Genomic DNA, 19,998 nt, shown 5'->3' with positions numbered 1-19,998 from the left:
AAAATTTAAGAAAATTCACCGATTTTTAGCAATTTGATAAAAATTTATAAATCAGTCATTTTAAATTTAATTGCTTTGGTAGGCCTAGTGTAAAAAAATTACAGTCAGAACATGTGGCAGTAATTAAGGAATACCTTGAATTTTACAGAACTTTACAAGTCGTGAAAACCCATGTTCTAACGACTTCAGAAGTTCATCTCGATTCGCGCTGGTTACCGGTGGAAAAAAGCTGTAAGAACACGTCAGTGGAAAAAGATGTACATATACGGCAGTAGAACAAAAAGATAAGTCCGGCGCAGTGGAAAAAGAAGGTAAGAACACGACAGTTGGCGTGAAGGAAGCGAGGAAGAGCTGAAATCATCGCTCTCCCGTGTGAAACCTCCCGAGGTTACAATACCGCAAGCGGTGAGTTAGGGTGTGCTTACAGTAAATATGTGTTTCAGCGAGAAGTCATTCTGGCAAATTCACATTGAAAGTATTTTCAAGCCGAGATATCTCACCAGAAAGCTAACGCGGGCCAACGACGTATGGATACGAATAAAATAATTTTTCCGAGATAAAAAAAAGAATTTCTAAACAAGTAACATTTAATTGAGCATTATTGTTAGTGTTAATGCAGTGTTCGCTATGTGCTGAGTAGAGGTATCGACACCCGTTAAACTGATGCGCTCGTACTATGTAAGAAGACGTGAACGCCTGCGGTCCGATGTGTATTAATGCGAGAGCAATTCCACGCGCATCTGCAGCCACACCTCGCGTGTCATGCGATGCGCATTTGCGGCGCGACATGTAAATTCGTAGAGCAAAGCCGCGAGAGCCGCGTTGCTCGTCGGGATGACCACGAAGAGGCACGCGAAGTTAAGAAGGCGCGGATAGGGGGAGAACGACACGGTGAAGGTGGAGACACGAGTTTCGAGCTCTTCGATTAAAATGCCATTGGCGAAAACGTGCCGCGGGCATGCCTCCACCGAGGAAAGCCGTATTTCGTTAAGCGACACGATCGCGCTTCTCAGAAGAGCATGATCGTGTCGCTGCGATCATGTCTGGCTCCTGAATCGTGCTCGATCTCGATTTTACCATCCGTGTGCTTTCGTTTCTGACCCGAAACCTCGACTGACATCCTTAAAAAGGGACCACCAAAAATAATCTTTAAATTATTTTCATTAAATTATTTTATAACTAATCTTTGGATTAGTTATTAAATTTTTTTAATTACACCTTAAGAAATACATGAAATTCTAATAAAAACAAAATTCCTTGTATTGCATTAAAATTTTGATGAGAAAATGAACATTTTTGGTATTAGAAGAAATGCTGAATTTAAGGTGAAATTACTCAAGATCTTTACCGAGACGACAAGATATCTTTTGAAACCGCAGTTAAAACTGTAATGGATGACGAATTAGCAATGGCACAAAACACATTCCCGATGCAAATTGAAAAGACGTATGGCTGCTACTGTACATTAAAATCCCGTTTGCACTGCGTATTCTTTACAATCAACGTTTCGCTTAAATAGGTATTCATGTATTCTGATACATTCCAGTGCGCCACGTACCACGTATGTACGATCGTAAGCGCAGCGCGTCAAAAGATTTCTACCCGGTCTTCTTTCTCCGCGCACGCATTTATCATTGCAGTCATCCTTAGGCTGCAAATAATGCAGCTGGTTAAGTGCACTCCCCTTTGATCCGCGAACGATCTAACATCGCGCGGCCACGTTGGATCCTCATACATCTCTTCCGAGAGCTACATACCGCGTGTAGTATCACGTACAAATCCATCCGCTCGAAAAAGTGACGACGTTAAACTACGTGTAATAAAATTTGTTCGAAACGCCAAAGGAACGAGATTGCGATCTCGCATAATAAATTCTACTTCTAGATTCTCTCTCTTTCGGCCTCGCTCTTGACTTCCATTCATTTCACATTTCTGTGCAAATTGGGTGATAGAAGCAGTCATAGATTTCTTACATAATAAGAATTTAATATTATCTTTAAAAAAAACCACGCTAATTTTGTAAGATTATTAATCTGAAATTATCACATATGCACGCACGCACAGGAAGATAAAGAAAATATGAAGACATTGTTTCCACATCACGGGCGAAGGATTGGCATCGCCAATCCTATTCGATGGATCGCGCCGCGCCGGCGCGGGGACTTGGCGTTCATCAGAAACTGTCAAGAGCAGAAAGGCGACGAGTTTAAAGAGTTGCCGAGAGCTGTCTGGTTGCTCGCGCAGAATAGGCAATCGGATCGAACGGGTCGATTTGTGAGGCGCATCGCCGCGCGGGGCAAATTGCGCAATGCAGTTTTGCATAACGTTTTCGCACGCACCGCGCCGTCGTTCCCGTTATGACGGCGCGGCGACGGCGAAGCCGCAAGATCGTCCGCCGCACGAGCGTGCATATGCGCGCACGATGCACACGCCTTCCCCCCTCGAGCGTGGATGCGCGCAAACCGACAATAGATATTCCGTAACGCCCACGTTAGCGGGAGACAAAGGCCTGAATGGCCAGCCCGGCAGATGCACGGGTTACACCGACGGTTATGCACCGACGTAATGCACCGACCAAGTCCGCCGATTTAGAACGCGCCGCGCCGCGTTGCGCCGCACCGCGCGCGCTCTGTCCATCCGTTTATTCGTTCTTCGTGACGAAGGCGCGGTACCCCGCCTGTGCGCGCCACGTAAAAGGCGCGCACACGCACACGCGCTTACTCACACACACGCGTGTACGCCGCACTCGGAGTTACGTAATTCGGAGAAGAGCACGCGGAGCCGAAGGAGCGTGGAACCGGCGGTGACGACACCTTTCTACGGATAGACGGAGAGACGGAGAGAAAGAGATCCGGGAGTGTCCACTATACGAAACGCCAGGCTCGTGCCCCAGCCTATCTCTCGTGACAAAACGTCTCTCCTTCATAGGAGAGACACGAATTCCCTCGCGAATTCCTGCCTCGTGTCGATTGCATCTCGACTCACCGGCACAGAATTGACGGGTCGATCGGAAAATTGTAAATTTGCAATAGGAGCTTTAATAAATGGCAAATAATAAATTTCTATTTGGAGTTTTCTTATTAAAAATGAATAGAATAATCGAATAAGTTTTATTTTCGTTTGCGTTAAACATTTATCACTTCAACTGTTACTAACTGAATGCAAGAGAACAGATACACGATTCGTCATAGAAAATTCTTGAAAAATTATTCATATGCACAGCTGTACATTGTTCGACAAACTTTTACATTCGCGACATTCCTCGAATGTAATGCAGTTTTTTCTCTCGTTAAAAATTTCGTCTCTCACCCGCTTCGCATTCGTTTCACGTAGTCGAGGATTTTCTAGTTCGAAGCAGCCTAGATGGAAAGCTACCTGGTAGTTTCTGTTGCACCAATATTCAAATGCACCGGCGCGCCTTTACGCGCCTCTCTTTGCGGCACGTCGCTCGAAATATCTCTAATGAATTGGAAACGCGTCGCAATACCAGGGGACATGCCCGTAGGAACGTCCGATGACGACATTCTCTTTTGTCAAGAGGAGAAAGACCCTGGCGACGTCTGAAAGCGTCGTCGTCTCGGTGCGCGATGTCCACCGAGAGAGTCGGACTTCGGACCTGCCCACGTTCGGCCTCAAACGCGCGGCTCTTTTCCCGCCGTTTCTTCTCGCCCACGGAGGAATCATCGCGGCTAAACGGAGAATCGCGGATCACTCATTTCAATTCCACGGAGGAATACGTACACGGCGATGGTATAAACGATAAACTGAAACGGCGAAGTGATGGCCGATAGATAATCGATAAGCGGCGGCGATGCGTCCCGTGTAGGTCGCTATTTGCCTAGTTACCCACATCGCCGCGGCCCGGCCATGTGAAATTGGAAATTAGAAATCGGACAGATAATGTGGGTGCAGGAGATTCCGGGTTTCTAACAATGAGAAATCGCAGCCGGTCGCCAGCCGGCGCGAGGTGTCATAAATCTCGGACCCGGCACGCGAACCGTCGACGACAACGACAACGACAACGACGACGACGATGAGACGATGACTACGGGTAATCCTACTTCCGAGCGTCCCAGTTTCTTCGTTTCAACGGGCCACGAGATTCATCGATGCAACAACGTTGCAAGTGGGTCAAACGCAACGTAAAGTCCGTAACTTCGATTACCTCGTAACGCGCGCGAAGTAACCGTGCATGTACCGGCGTCGCGAGGAGCACAGGTGGCGGATTCGAATTTCCATAAAATGCGAAAACTATTACCGTAGGTAATGAGCCTCGAATAAGCTTGATTCACGGCAGATAAAATCATAGCGTTGCTAGCGTACCCAGAAAAAAACTGACCGAATTTTTAAGATGTCTTTTAACACTTTAGGATGCCTTATCACCGAGTTTCATTTGTATAATTAAATCGTACAATATTACGGAGGAAAATTAATTTTTTAGCGAATGCTGATTTCAAATTATCAAGAATCGTTATTACGACGCCGATCGTCCGTAAATAAAGCTCTCCGTGAAACGTGATACTGGATAACTTCTGTTACGGAGAAACAGAGACGCGTCGGAGATCGGACTTGGCCGGAACCGCGAGGCCTTCACCATTAGGGTGCCCGCCGATGCCATTAGCGCCGCTCTGAGTGATAGACGCCAACATTAGCCGTCCGACGACTCGTAACTTTCGCGGCTATCCGCGGCTATTATCCCGCGAGAAGAGCTCCTCCGGATCGGGTCCGATCTCGGCTGCGCCGTCAGCTCCGGAGCTCTTTGCCGAAGGTTCGCCTTTCAGGTTTGCCTTTAACGGGCACCCCCGCGGTCTCTTCTGCATCGCCGCCGCGCCGCCGCCGTCGACGAGGACGACGACGACGAGGAGAAGAAGCGAGGAGAGCCGCGGCGAAACGACAGAAGATTCCACGGCTGCCAAAGGCAGGCGACGAGCACGAGGCTCACGAAGGAATCCACGACTATCGGAAGCGATCGCCGAATGCACGGGCAATAATTTACTCCTCCTCCCTCCCGGGGTCTTCCTCCACCCTCGTCGCGGTCGGTTGGCCGGTCGTCGTGTCTTCTCGCGTCTTCCTTCCAAGTTCTCGCGGAACATCGCGCCGCTGCGACTGCTGTGGGAAGAATATCGGGTCCGTTAGGCCCGTTTCACAGGTCGCGGAATTTTCTCCTCCGGTAAGTGCTGGATGGAGAGAAACGAGGCGAGAGTAACGCCGAGATATACGGCGTGTTTAGTCGCCACAAACATCATGCCTACTTAATTTAATCCTCTCTTTAAATAATCGCGGATTTTAGACTATTCCCGTTCTGTTACTTGGCACAATGTAAACCCTCTTTCGATTTTTCAGATTTTATCTGTTTCTATTTCTACCACGATTTCTACCTGGAAATTTCTCAATTTTCACTAATTTTCAATGTGTAGAAATAGCAAGTGACAGTTCCTTAAATAAAAAACTTTAAATAAATAATTGACGCTCTATAAATAAAAGTTTTATATTAATTAAGCGTAGTTATTTAAAAGTGTCCCTATGATTGAGATATAAGTGATTATAGGAAGCGCCTGAGAGATCTCGATTTAATCGCGAGATCTCGAGGATCTTTAAGGTCTATAGACAAATAATTCTATATTCTATTCTGCAGCATAATAAACGCTTATTGCATCTATTACTGTTTAGCCTGAATAAATATAAATACTTTTACTTCGCGCGGCGCGCAGATACAACCGCGCGTGTCAAAGTCTGTGACAAACAATTCGCGATTACTGGCGGCCGCATTAATCAGCCGTATATCGCCCGATCGAAAATAATTTAAGATCTATTGTACCCGTTTCGCATTGCGCTATCTGATAAAAATCTGCTTCGCATGAAGCAGGTCTTAATGCTAACCCGCGCGCAGAGCTGCAGGAGAGAATAGCAGTAAAGGCATTGTTAGTAGTGCGCGTCCCGTTATTTTGTTGCAGTTGACAGCGAATAGCCAAAGCACAAGCGAGAATGCCCTACGGCGATGACTATCGATTTCACGGAAAAACCACGCGCTTTTATTCACCGATTAAATAGACATTTCATTCACCATTGACGGTTAAACAGCCACGGCGTACGCGCGGCTTTTAAACATTCGCCAACCATCGGACTCTTGGTAGTATAATTTATTTACGATTCATACCATTTCATGCTGTTTAATTTTATAGCCGAGTCACCGGCAAATATTAGATTTTCTCCCTCTTAGATTTAATACTAAGCACTCGACATTCCCATAAAAAACACATTGGTTTCAAAACGCAGACAAACATCGTCAGTCATTGAAAGAATAAGAATGCTAATATAAATAATATAATATTATAATTAAAAAGTGAAATCTCAGAATATAGTCGCTTGAAATGGTTTCGTTTTCCAGCAATATATAAAAATCGTGATCGGCGTAGTTACGTTAATGTATGTTAAACACGCGCGACTTGCGTTATACGTTGCGGTAAAAGCTACATTCCGGCAAAGAGCGAAGAGCGAGTTAAAATTTAGACGTCAGAGTGGCGATCGCGTTCCGTACGAGTCGGAAGGGATTCGTGGAATGATCGCATGCGAGCTCGCGCCCGCGACTATAAATATTTTGCAGCGGCGCGACACGACGCGACGCGACGTGGCCGCGCTCTTGCGCGGTTACCGGTTTATCCTCGTCGTAATATCGTATCGCGAACAGCAGCCGGTGGAGGAGAAGGACCGGTATCGAGATTAGTTCCGATTGCACCGCCGCGAGACGGAGAGTTATAGGAAGGGCTCTCTCTCCCCGGCTCTGCGCCCGCCGACTCTCTCGGCCAGGCATCGATCCCGGGCTACCGACTGTTCCCCTGCCCGTTAATGAGTCATGTTTAATTGGCGTGGGAAGCCCGCGGCGGCTTACGTCCGCGTAACGGAATTGAACCGTACCCGATGCAACCGGTGCCGCGCGCGAATGCACCCAGGCACTAATGTCCCGTCCGTCCCTCCCCCCTTCGTCACCCCGCGAGAGATGCATCGGCCAGCAGCCGGTCGCGCGATTCTCCCTGGAGACACACACGAGGATCCGGCCAATTCGCCATCCTCCGACGAGAATAATAAGTATAATAAAGGTAACGTGAAATAACGTTTTTTTTTGCACGTCGCGCAAAATTATGTGCTACGAGATGACGTGTTGTTATTATAGTTAACGAGTAATTGTAAATCGAGTAAATGCTTTCTAAAGTACGGGATTCCGTGACCAATCGCCGACCGGACTTGCAAAAACGCGCCATCAAATTGTGATTTCACGTTGCTTGCGCGTGATTTGACGCGTGCCAGCCGCGAGGCGCATCGACACCGGAAATATTGTCGTAACAGATGGTACGCGTCGCGAGATCGGCTCCGGACATTTGCGCGGCCCCAGGCGGGATTAAAATTCCCCCCCCCTTCCCTCGTGTACTCTTTACGATGATTTTTCTCAATAACTCTTCAGTTTTTGTATTAATGAGATCAACAAAGAGATAATTCATCTAATATTCTAATACACGTATTTATACATAAGTTCAAAATATTTCTATATCTGTTTAATTCATGACAACGAATTATTGTATAGCTCTAACTTTCACACCACTTTTTTGTTACCTTCAAATTAACCGTATAAAATTACTGTAACCATCTGCACAATTCTGAGATACCCGTAGCTCCCAATTTGAAATCAATATGCATTGTAGGACTTGATGCGACGAACGACGTTCGTCGACCATGTCCTTCAATGACGTATTGCCATCTCTTAGCGACTATGACAGCTGGATCGCGCAAAACGCGACTGGAGGATCTTGAATACGTTCCCCAGAGCGTGCCAGCGATTCTCTATTTTCGTTTCGTGAAAGGATCCACGATATTTCATGTCACGGACACGAGCGAGAAAGCGTTTTATTACCACGGCTCGCGTATTGCTTCATAGAACGGTGGCGCGTACGTACTACGTTGCCCTAACGACGAGCTATACGCGAACACTTGCGGTAGTTGAGGATAGAATCGAAACCAGATCGCGGCGGTCGCCTAATATCCGTGTAATTGGAATTATACACAAATTTACGAGCACACGCTATGCGGAGTAAAATACCGTAAAAAAACACCGCCGATCGAAAACTTACACTCGTTTTGAAGTCAAATTATTGATAGCGATTACGAATATTTAAGTAAGTTTGTATTACATTTAAGATATGTGTGAGTTCTAAGAAATAAAAAACTTTTAGTTAATAGGAAATATTTTTAGAACTTTAAATGTACAAAATTGCGTTAAAACAAAAAGCGTGATCGTCTCATTTTATAATAAGCATCTAATTTTCTAATGCAACAATCTTATTACGCGTCATTACCATAAATTATACAATTTATAGTAAATATTTGTACAGTCTTTCATTCCTCTCATAAATTACAGATATAGACATTTCAGACTTTCAATCAGTAGCTTTTCAGAGACAATTCAAATCGCAGGATCCCCTTTTGTCGCCAGGATTCGCGCATTTGCGAGCCGCCGATTGCGTCGTTAGAGCGTAAAGGGAAATGAGTATCTACAAGCGTACTCGCGAGAGGTGGCGGCAATACACGTTCCTGTTCCCTCGTGCGGCGTAATGTACATCGCGAATGCCAACACGAGTCACACCCATCATAGAGAGCCTGTGGGTGGCGCCATGTATTCGCGAATAAGTCGTACGACCGGCGTCCTACGACGGTCCACGAGGTGCTTCGCGAAGCGCTCGGAGCGACGAAGCACTCGTTATTATACGTGCACCGTCCGACCGAGGCGAGATTTTATCGGCATGAATAATCGCGCGGAAATTTTAACGTCCGTTAAGAGCAACGACACCTGATCGCGCGAGGATGACGTGTACCTCGCGGATAACTAACTGTACGCAAGTCCCTCTGTTCTCGGATATATTTGCCATACGGCGTGATGTATCGAGAAAAAAATGCTCAATCAATCGTCATCAGGCTGTTTCGAATCTGGGGATCTTGATCGATTGGACTTAACATCGCATACTAAAAAATCTACATATCTATGTATGTACATAATTAATTCTTTTATGTAATTTTTTTGTGAACCTGTATTAACTGATAATCTTTTGGTAAATGCAATATACACTTATACTAAAATATGAAATTTGATTGCCAAAGACTTTAGAAATAAAGCTAATAATTTTTAAGAACAATACTAGAAGAAAAATGAGAATGTTATATAAATAGAAAGCATCACGCGTAAATAAATATCGTGATGTAATATAAAACGAATTATGCATTCTTGCATCAGCCGGCAAATGTGTCTAATTTCGATGTTTCAGGAACGTCGGAACTGGATTCGGTATAAAATCGGCTTTGACTTACCTCCCTAGACGTCGGTGCCCCCAGAACGCAGGGGCTGTCCGGGCGGCGGGGCGCGCTGGCCCACCGCTTGCTCGAGAGCTCGCTCTCCTCCTGAAACAATAAACGCGACCTGTAATTAGACAAGATGAAGGTAAAGGTGATAGGCGGCGGGGTCTGATGAGCGCTATTATAGCAATCGTAATGGCCGCCTTGGAAACAAAATTGCTCTTTGCAGAAAATTAGCGAGAGGGAAAGAAAGGGACCAAAAGGGGGTGAGGACGGAATAGTCGCGGCATAGGTCGTGGGTAGCCTTAAACACGCGCACAAATCATGAAAAAGGCACGTTGCAATTTATTTAATATCCCACGAAAGCTAGTTGAAGTTTGGAACGTTCCTGGAGCGATTTTTTTTAAATGATTTGTTCCATTTCTCCTTTGGCATAGAGCAACTTCTAAGTGCCACACACAAAATACATACATAAGAGACCGAATCGAAAAAATTAAGGATTTTCATATTTAATTCGTTATCTCAAGGATCAAGCTGAGGATCTTAATAAAACTGAAAGGATCTAAACACTTTTGATCTCCTTTTAAGATGCAACGAGTAATAATCATCACGAATCACGTAATCATCTGCCGAAGATTACCGTATGCGTAACTTCAAATAAAGTATGATACGACATACAAGCGAATGTAGGAACCAGGTTTCGTTTCAACGTACTTCATATGAATGAAGTATATAGCAACCGCAAATTTACGCGCGCTTTCTCTCGTCAATCGACTAGCCGCAAATCGACTCACATTGCAATTACATCCACCGAATATCGCGATGATCAAAACCCGTTAATACTCTCGTGTCCGTCCAGCCTTTAATTTCGACTTCCTTGAATGGAAGTCCATACACACCAGGTGCGACGACGCGGTACTTATTAACGGTAAACATATTGCAGGATGTAAATCAATTGTCAAATTAACAATCGTTTCTCATGATAAGTACGCGATAAAATACCTCTTGCTTCTGCAGAAGTAAGCCATTTAGCATTAATATAAAGAAAGTGACTGATGTCATTATATATTTTTTTTATATAAAATTAAAAAATACCAAGATAATAAGATAACATAGTTAGTTGTATTTTATAAAAATGTAAAAATAGAAAAAAAAAAAGTAAAATCATTCTAATAAAATACATAATTTTTATGTTTATTAAAAGAACAATGAAAATGACGAATAATCAATTGACGTAAATCAGTTGCCAAATTAAAAATTATAAAAGTGTAAAGATAAAAGTAAAAAAAAGAATATACCTCTAAATAAAATCATTCTAATAAAATACATAATTTCTATGTCTATTAAGAACAATGGAGATGGCGAATAATGTTTTAGAATACCTGGAACAATATTTCTTCTCCCACGTACAGCAAGATAAATCAGTGCGGCAATATACAATTTAGAATAGTGCTCTGCGACACGATTAAAGCCTCGCGGCACGAAATGGCAGGACAACGCTAATGGATCAATTATGCGGATAGTCATTCGGAACAAAACGGAGATTCTGAGAGAGAGAGAACTCTCTATCTCCTTCCCTCGGGCCTACCACACAGTGTACGCCAGAATAATTAAAATCACATTTCCGTATAGTATCAACGCAAATTCTCATTATACTGCTTTGACAATGTTTGTTCTGGAACGCTGCTTAATTGACTAAATTTCAATAAATATTATACTGCAAACTTAATGTCTTTGGTACAAGTTTTAAAAGTGTTAAATTATGTATGATCTATTACAAATACGCTTCAATAAATGTATATTGATATAAATGTTTATTGCTGTTAATCAAACAGCTGTTGCGACATAAAAGAATATATAGCTATGGGATAAACCGGTTGAAATAAAACGATGAAACTAACTCAAACTGCAGAATGTTAGTCTGTCGTGTACATACCGAGTACATACGAGTTGCGATAGTATCTGGCGTAATGGCGGTTGATACAATCCGGAACGGTGTTTCGCCGTATTTACGTGAAGGCGACGGGTGTCTTTCGGCGAGTCGGCGCACACGCGAGCGCGGTTATTAAAACGTTAAAACAATTACCGCTCGGCTCGTGACATACACGAGCCGAGGAAAGAGCAAGAAAGAGAGAGGGAGGGAGAGAGACTCAAGAAAGAGGGAGAAAGAGAGAGACAGAGTGAGTTAAAAGCAACGGCGAGGAATAATTGCGCCATCGTTTCTTGCCATCTCAACCGTATGTACGACAAACAGCGACGACACCCGCGACGAGCGAAGGCGACGATGCATTATGGTGCACCTCGGCCGCACCGCTCGCTCTCGCGAAAGGCGAGACCACCCGCGTTCAATGCGACAATGAAACAATCACGAGATACAGATTCGAGCGCGAGGTGATCGACGGTGGGAACACCGCGATCGCGTTATTCGCGCAGTTTTACGTCTTCGACTTTGGCTTGCGCAACGGCTGGCACGTTAATTGGCTGCTTTTTCATAGCGCGATCTACGGAGAGCCTTAATATTTTCTCAGCTAAGATCGGAATACCCGTTGTTTTTCTATAATAAAGATTTTTTTAACATTTTTTATTATCCTCTACTTCAAAAGATCCCTCTATTTCAAGGAATAATCTCTCTCGCATTTTCTTTGTTTCATTTCATGAAGGCATTATTATCATTATTACATTATACAGATTACTTTCTTATTAATTTTATTATTATTATTATCCCGCAAACACAACTATGCTGGATTTACGAGAGACCCGTTCCTGCAAGACAAATTAACTCGTTTCTTCGTCATAAAGTTAGAGTCTATGTGATTTAGAGGCGTAGCTAAAGGGGCAAAAATGGATTGCGTATACCATACGTTATATCGCACCGCAAACACGCCCGCAAAACGCATGATGCGTCATTATCGTCTCCTTATTATTACATATTGCATTATTACAACAAGCGCGCGAGCGCACTACTTCGTCGGGCATTACTTTCGCTAGATTTCTCCTATTTTCCGTAATGCCGCGTGATTGCGTCGCGGAAATTGAAATCGGCGGCGCCTTTGGACACGCCGAACTTATTGAAACGAGCACCGCGCAGAAAAAACCGCGCACTGGTCCAGTCGCGTTGAGAACGAAAGTTCGCGGGAACGGCGCGGCGGCGACGGATTTGCGCTTCCGCGATGGTAACGAGAACGCGTAAAAGCAGTTCACGTATCCCGGCCCTGGTACGACGACCCGCCGGTGTATATAGTTTAATACGAGATCCGACATACCACTTACGCGGCACGTCGCTCGTATTACAATGTCGTTATTTGGATTTGCGTGGGCGCCGCCGTATAAACTCGTTGATAGAAACGTGAAACATCGCGAAGCCAGTTCCGCAGTGTTCTGCACCCAAAAAGGGATACGAGCTAAATACATTCTCGGAGGTCTGCGCGTTCAGCACGTGGACGCAGCACACGTTTCTATATGATGTACTTTATTTAAGACAGGTAACGACGGAAACGTCACGCTTAAGCCGTATATCTTGCTGATGATATAAACCTAATCTTGAAAATCTTATTAGAAAAGACACATTACTCTAAATTATACTCGTACCTTATATAAACCTGAATGGGAGAAAGATTTCAGCTTAAATAAGATTTACCTACATTCTCATTTGAATTTAAATGAAAGGTTCATAGAGCGTGAAATTTTTTTACTTTTTATCATGTATATAAAAATTTAAGTTGCCATTATTTAAAACTTGTTATTTTATATCTGTTATTACGCTGATTAATAAGATATTAAAAAGATTTCTCTCGCGTACAGCGAACCTTCATTGCGTAGGATTCAATTTATCGCGCTTAAGAGTTTGATTTATACGACCAACCCTTGAAATAAATGACGATTTTATTTACATTAAAAGATATGGCCCTTTCTGCATGTATTTATGATATTCGTGACACGAATCCATGTCGCCCACACCTAAAACCAGCTCTGAAATATTCGCCACTCACGTCACGCTCTTCGTAAAGTTCTTCGCTTTGTAACGATAAAAAAGTTCTAATTAACTCGCGGAAAGACCGAGGCAAATTGTGACAACTGATGTCTCGTTCTAATGACGCGATGGATAGAAGATTGTTAAGCAGACAATAAGATTTCTTTCAAACGCAAAACGATTAAAACACATTAATAGGACAAAAAAACATGTGTTTATGCAAATGCAAGTACAATTAACACTGAATCGACAATTACATGCAAATTAGACTCCACTTAAGAGTCATCGGAGAGATGGAAAAGAGGAATTTTTTATTTAATTTACTGCGTGCCAATCTTAACCTTTATGTTGTATTATCAGCTGACTTATGTCCCGATTAGCGTCGAGAATCACGCATTGCACACGCATATGGCACACGCACATCGCGTTCGTTCCCGCTCGTTCCCACGCCGTCTTCCGATCGTTAATAGATTAGAGCTTCGAAAGCTCGAGCATTCTGGCAAGCGTGTTTCCAACGCGCGTCGCCGCGTAATCCCTTTCGCGCGCAGTGTGTGAATTACGCCAATCGGGCGCACCGTAAATTATAACTTTCGGTCATAAAAGCGGAACTATGAAAGTGATTTGCAACGCGGTAAGAAGAGAGAGATATCTTTCCACCTCTCCCATCTGCCCGATTACGGTTTTTCGCGCAAGCTGGACGAAGGGGAGGGAACTCCAGAAATAATGTATGAAATCATCAAAAGGGGAGTGCGAAACTTATGCGAAACCTGTGAGCAAGTCCATTTGCGTCCCTTCTCCATTAACGTTCGGATAGCTCGACTAAAGGGGCTTTTACGTAACGTCCGATATTGGTGGATTATTTATAAGTTCGTATCATTAATCGCGTTCAGTCGCGTTTACGGCGCCGCGTCTGTATTTGCGATTGTAACTTGCTCACTTGATTGAAAAGGCGAATGCGATTAAGTTAGCCGAATCAATCTCACATCGTCGCAAAAAGTTAATTACATGCTTCGCTACGGAGATAAATTCATTTAGTAAATATTTATTAACACTTCATGTAACAGTCCGATTGCGTAATATACTTCTTTATAATCAATTTTTTTTTCCATTAGTTTTGTACGACTTTTTAATATAATGTTGTAACATGATTAAAGTACATAATTTTGGTGTACTTTATCTATTTATGTATGAAAGGCTTGGGAAATCATGGAGTTACACATGTCCGGTGTGACAATCATGATTTTTGCACCGGTGCATTTTGGTGGCAACATTAATTGTACAACCGCGCTTACCGCGCGCTATACTGCAATTATATTGCAACGCGGCTAGAAAGTCGGTCGCGAGGTCCGATTGTGCACCAAATTACTATTCGCCTCGCCGAGTGTAAACACGTAATTACATTAAAATCACATTAAAATACGTCTCGGGTGTTGCAAAATTAACAGTTATGACTCATAAGCGGCGTGTCTTAAGGCGGACACCGTTTCTTCGCGCTCGAGTACATAAAGTCGGATAGTGGACGCTAATAGTCTTCGTTTAATTGCCCCTTGTACATAAGACGGTATTTTACGCGGCGATGTTACCTCCTCCCATATTTTTTCCTAAAGATTTCTACGCCATGGACAATAAATGTACGGTATGATAGTCATTCAACTTCCCCAAGAAAAAATGTTCTTCTCTAATAAATAAACATGGACAATAAATGTTAAATGTATAATTAAAAAAGTGTCTAAAATTAGCCGTATAAATTGATAAAGGATGACGTTGGTTCTGGGATATTAGCTCGTACAAAGAAGACAATAAAATCGCGGTAAAAATACGATTCGTTACAAAGAAGAGCACAATGAGAAAAAGAAAGCGAGCGAAAGAGGCGATGTATAAGAATTAAACCGCACCGTGTAAATTATGCAAAACGTGAAAATGTATGTGCGAGCCACCTAAACGTTAGGCGCACCTCGCACCTGCCTTCCAAACGGCGGCACGGCGTCGGGCCGCGATTTATAAGTATCGATACAAGAAGTTTCCCAGCGGGGCGGTTGGGGCAACGAAGAGATTTATATCCGGGTAATATCAAAACAGAAATGTGGAATGCGAAGGAGGCTACCGTGCGCCGAGTCATTCAATAAAGAGAAACAATGGAGCCTCCGGTGATTTACGAGGGCATTACTAGCGACCCACGTACACGTTTCAGATCTACATATTATACCAATATCTTCGATGTGTTACTAAACGAACGCTACCGCTATATCCGCCTGCACGTTCTCCGCACGGCGCACAAGTTCGGTCTCCATGTTGGTAAGTCGCGTGACTGGTCGCGCGGATCCTTGTTTCCCAATTTTCATCCTCGAAATGTCTCACGTGTCGATGAAATAAGACTATAGTCGGAAGTTGACATCTTTCTATATAGTTATTACCTATTTCCTTGCAAAAGCATCAAAAAGTACAGTTTATTCTAAAAATTTGCTATAAAGTTCACTATTAAGTTTTTTAAACATTTTTTAACTAAATACAAATTCTTCATTTTAATAAAAACTTGATGTAAAACCATCTAATCTTCGTAATAATAAATTGTTACGTTTCAGAAAGAGAATTGTAGAAACTAATATAGATGAATATAGTAAAAATATTTTTTGTGTCATAAATATGAGCTTTTAAAATATACATATGATGCTTGGAAATATAGTCATCGAAGATGAGACCATATGACGCAAGACAATACTCCATTAATTTCTGATTACGTATACCAATCGCCTATAGGCGTTCGGCATCGCGAGGATTAAATAGAGCCCAATTATGGGTTCTTCAAAACGATGTTGCAAATATTGTGATATCGCAATGGCGCGTTATATCAAAACGGAACGACTGCAAGGCGATTCGCAGGTGAAGGGAAAAAAAGAATAAAGAGAGGGACGGAAGTGAGCCCCCAGGACCTACCGTATAAATCATGAGGATACGGTTAACGCAATAAGGCGCACATAATGATGACATATATCATCGGACTAATAGTAGGCCCGCGACACGATCACGCTGGGAGAGGAGGCGGGGGCCGAGAAACCGCCAGCGCGCTGCCTCCGACTGTGCGGGCGCAGCCGATCGTTTCGTATAGTTATAAGTCTGCCGGAGGATCGGCCCCGAAATCGGATAATTACATTCGTTAAAATAACTGTGGCCTGTGGATTCACGTTGCGCTCTCCTTGCGCCTCTCTCGTAACGCGCCAACTTTTTCTGCCCGATACGAATTCAATAAACGACGACATCGAGGACGCTGGTTACGTTTCGAAAATGCCAACGAAATCCAGATAATAAAGATGATTCATGAAATCGATTTAAAGAATAATTCGTGCAATTTCTCTTCAAACAATTTACGAACGCGTGAAGTTACAAGAGTGACCGTGAAGTTAATGCCGTGAAGTTAATGCCGAAGCACACGAGCTCTCACTTCGCGGGAACGGTTTCTTTTCCACCGTCTGCGATTTATATTCCGGCCAAGAATCAAACGACGAGCATTTGATGGGCTCGTTAATTTTCACGATGGGAGAGTCGGTAGGATGGCGACGGTCTTCGTCTGGCGCGAACGGGCGCTGTATCATTCGCGGCACTCGGTACCCGGGTCACGAATGGAACCAGGAAATTGAGAGATAGCCCGGCTCCTCTCGTACGAAGATAACCGCGCGGACCGCGAACCGTCCGCGTACCGACTGCGACGCTAATTGGAGCCTCGCCGAACGATTATGTCCTCCTCGTTACAGAGCGAAAATGCGCTTCTGTTTAACGACGGGAAAAAACGCGGCCGGGCGGACAGACAAAGAGGGACAGTCCGTTCTTTCGCGGGAGGAGGCGCGGAAACGTGGATCGCCGTGCATTATAAAAGGCAAACGCATAAACCTGTCGAATACGAGAGACCGCAATTTTCCCCGTGACGCGCCTCGCTTTTCTTATACCAATGCAACGGTGAAAGTTTCACGCCGGGTCTTCCGGACAGCGAGGACGGCGCGGCGCGGAGGGAGAAAGAGCCACACACGTTCGCGAAACTAGACGTCGGAAACGACGCCTAGGCCGCACGTACGCGCGCGAGCAAATGCACATGCTGTTACGTACGTAGAATTAGGCAGGAGAGTACAGTTGCGCAAAAGAGGCGAGAGCAACGGCACGTGTTCGCGGAATTGTAGAACAACTCGCGCGCGTCGGAGTTTTCCTCGAGACATTGGTTTATAAAATTAGGAAGAAATAATAAAGGAATATAAATTAGATAGAGTTAAAAGAAAGATGTTCAAACATTTATAGAAAAAGAAAAAAACTAGAGTAGGAAGAGTAAATAAGATTAAGTATGATGGGTGCATGGATGGTATAAAATAATATATAAGTATGAGTTATATCAATTTCTACCAATGTAGATTAACTTTAATCTCGATATAACTTGCTTTTCATCTTTTTCTAGTTCTAAGAATTAGAAAAAGATAGAAGATAAGTTAAATCGAGATTAAAGTTAATCTACATTGATAGAAATGGACATTAAACTATTTATCGTAAACCAAGTTTACTTGGCGTAAGCTGAAGCTAATAAAGATTGAATATATTTTTTGATTAGCACGAATATATTTTTATCGCGCTATGTCTCAAGAATGTAAGTTGAGCGAATCGTGCAAGTAAAACACGATGTATGGTGTCAGAGTCGATGTAAGTACATGTGAGCGTCGTTAGGCACCAATTTCCTTTGATCGCGCTGAACGAACCGTGTTCGAAATAACGTCGGAGCAAATTGCGATGCCAATCGATCGATCACGCGTTAAATACGAACGGATAACAGCTCGATCTCGTCGCGTCGCCCTCGCCATCGGTGATGCACTCTTCGCTCAAGTCAACGATGGGGCTTTCTCCTTTTGATTTCTCCGGAAATGTCGATCGATTCCCCCCCGGTGCGATCGAATTAACGAGTAGTGATAAGGCGTGAAGAAACTCGATTATCAGATAAATGCGTGACGGCCGAAAGCAGAAGGCTTAAAACAAGATGGCACACATCAACACGATTCACTTCACCTTAAAATTTTAAATAAAAAAAATGTTTAAATATCAACGTTTAAAAAAAAATGAAATAATCAAATATCAATTTTTATAATTCTCTGAAGATATAATAACTGTCTTTTATTGTGCGCGAGCGTTGATCACTTTCTCTGATTTAAACCACTCGACAATTGCATATTATGAATATTATGATACGGAAATGCATTCCCGACCGTCCAAGCGGGTGGTCTACTTGCGATGCATCCCAATCTGCAGGAAATCAAAAGTGGCGCGTTAAAAGTCCCGAAATTAACTGCGCGTGTGCGCTCAATCGGCCGTAAAATCGCCCGTCGGCATTTCCCAGCTGGCGGGATAATTTTCTCCGCTCTGCGGGGTGTGGAGCGATCGGCGCGGTGCATGGAAGGAGGCGGAGAGAATCGCGTACGTGGATAAAATCTTTACGATCGCGCCGCGTTTTCCGCCTGTTGCGGCCGCGCGAGAGACGAATAATTACAAGGGAGGGCGGGCGGTCGGAGAGCGACGGACGAGATCGCACGGACGTGATCTCAGACGAGCGGCGCGGCGGCGTAATGCGCTGAATGAGCGTGTACTCTCGCGCGAGCGAGAGACGCCGCGCTGCGCGGCCACAGGCGAATTGTGACACCCCGTTTACGAGGACATGCACGCGGATGAGTTCGACGAGGCTCCAGCGACGTTTAAGCGCTATGATATACCGGATCATTGGGCGGCCCCGCTTTTATACCCGAGTACCGAGTACCGAGATGCGCGCGTTAGTCGGCTAGTAAAGGTCGAAATGCTCGTTACGTTTATTTTAACGGCTTCGGAGTCGCGCGCGTGATTGCACCGAGGGGTATAAAGCGCATTTGCGCGCTCCGTCCGCGTAGAATTTAAATAGCCGGCTGTTGGAAGCGTTAATAGGCGCACACTCTCGCGATTATGGCAAACAACCGGGATGGTATATCGCCGGGATCGCGAGCGTGCGCGATAATTACGACGTTTGCGTTGCGTCGCGTAATAAATGTTAACCCCCAGCCGATCTAAAGGTGAACTCGATGTATACAGCGCCCGCGATTTATGGCAAATCTATGTGCATTTTTTTTAATATTTGTGTACGAGTATTTATTCGCGTAAACCCGATGTTTTTATGCGCTCGATGCTTTTATAAATTATAAGAATAAGGGAAATATAATTATTTCATAGTTCGTACATAGTTTGTATTATTAGTTTGACGATAAATAGTTAGAAATACGTAATATGCCACCTAAAACTTCAACTAAAATTATTTCCGAGAACGAAAGTTAAAGAGACTGATTATAAAGGGTTAAGCTCTATGATTAAGAATATTTATGGCAAAGGTTGAAAAGAAAGATTCGCAATATATTTGCTCAAAAATTCGCGGGTCCGTCGCCCACATTTAGACTTTATGGCCATTCTCTACTGATCTTGAACTTAATTTTTGCTCGGCGTAATTATGGGCCCCGGACGGGTACCTTACATCTTTTAGTGCCAAGCAGCACACGATGGAGTTTTCGCCATTATATGGCCGCATAAAGCGATGCACACCCACCGCTTTGGGTGCAACAATGTCTCTTAGCCTGACAAAGGCGCCACCACGTTATATACTGTCTGCGAACCGCGAGACGTTTACTTCGACTTCGACTTGAATC

General features: G+C 43.9%; 1 protein-coding gene across 1 annotated transcript in view; it reads right to left on the bottom strand.

The window, feature by feature from the left end:
* LOC112458858 overlaps window positions 1–19,998 on the bottom strand; it is a gene marked incomplete at its 3' end in the record, with an annotated part of 144,617 nt that overhangs the window by 24,005 nt on the left and 100,614 nt on the right. Inside the window, exon 3 of the mRNA XM_025022680.1 lies at window positions 9,355–9,444. Within this exon, the coding sequence (XP_024878448.1) occupies window positions 9,355–9,444 (90 nt within the window). The remainder of the gene's footprint in view (window positions 1–9,354; window positions 9,445–19,998) is intronic.

Source organism: Temnothorax curvispinosus, unplaced genomic scaffold (genome assembly GCF_003070985.1).
Source record: "Temnothorax curvispinosus isolate PA1 unplaced genomic scaffold, ASM307098v1 QBEX01009282.1, whole genome shotgun sequence".
NCBI lineage: Eukaryota > Metazoa > Arthropoda > Insecta > Hymenoptera > Formicidae > Temnothorax > Temnothorax curvispinosus.
Note: the sequence above shows the minus strand (reverse complement) of the source record. Positions and strands in the feature narration are given on the sequence as shown.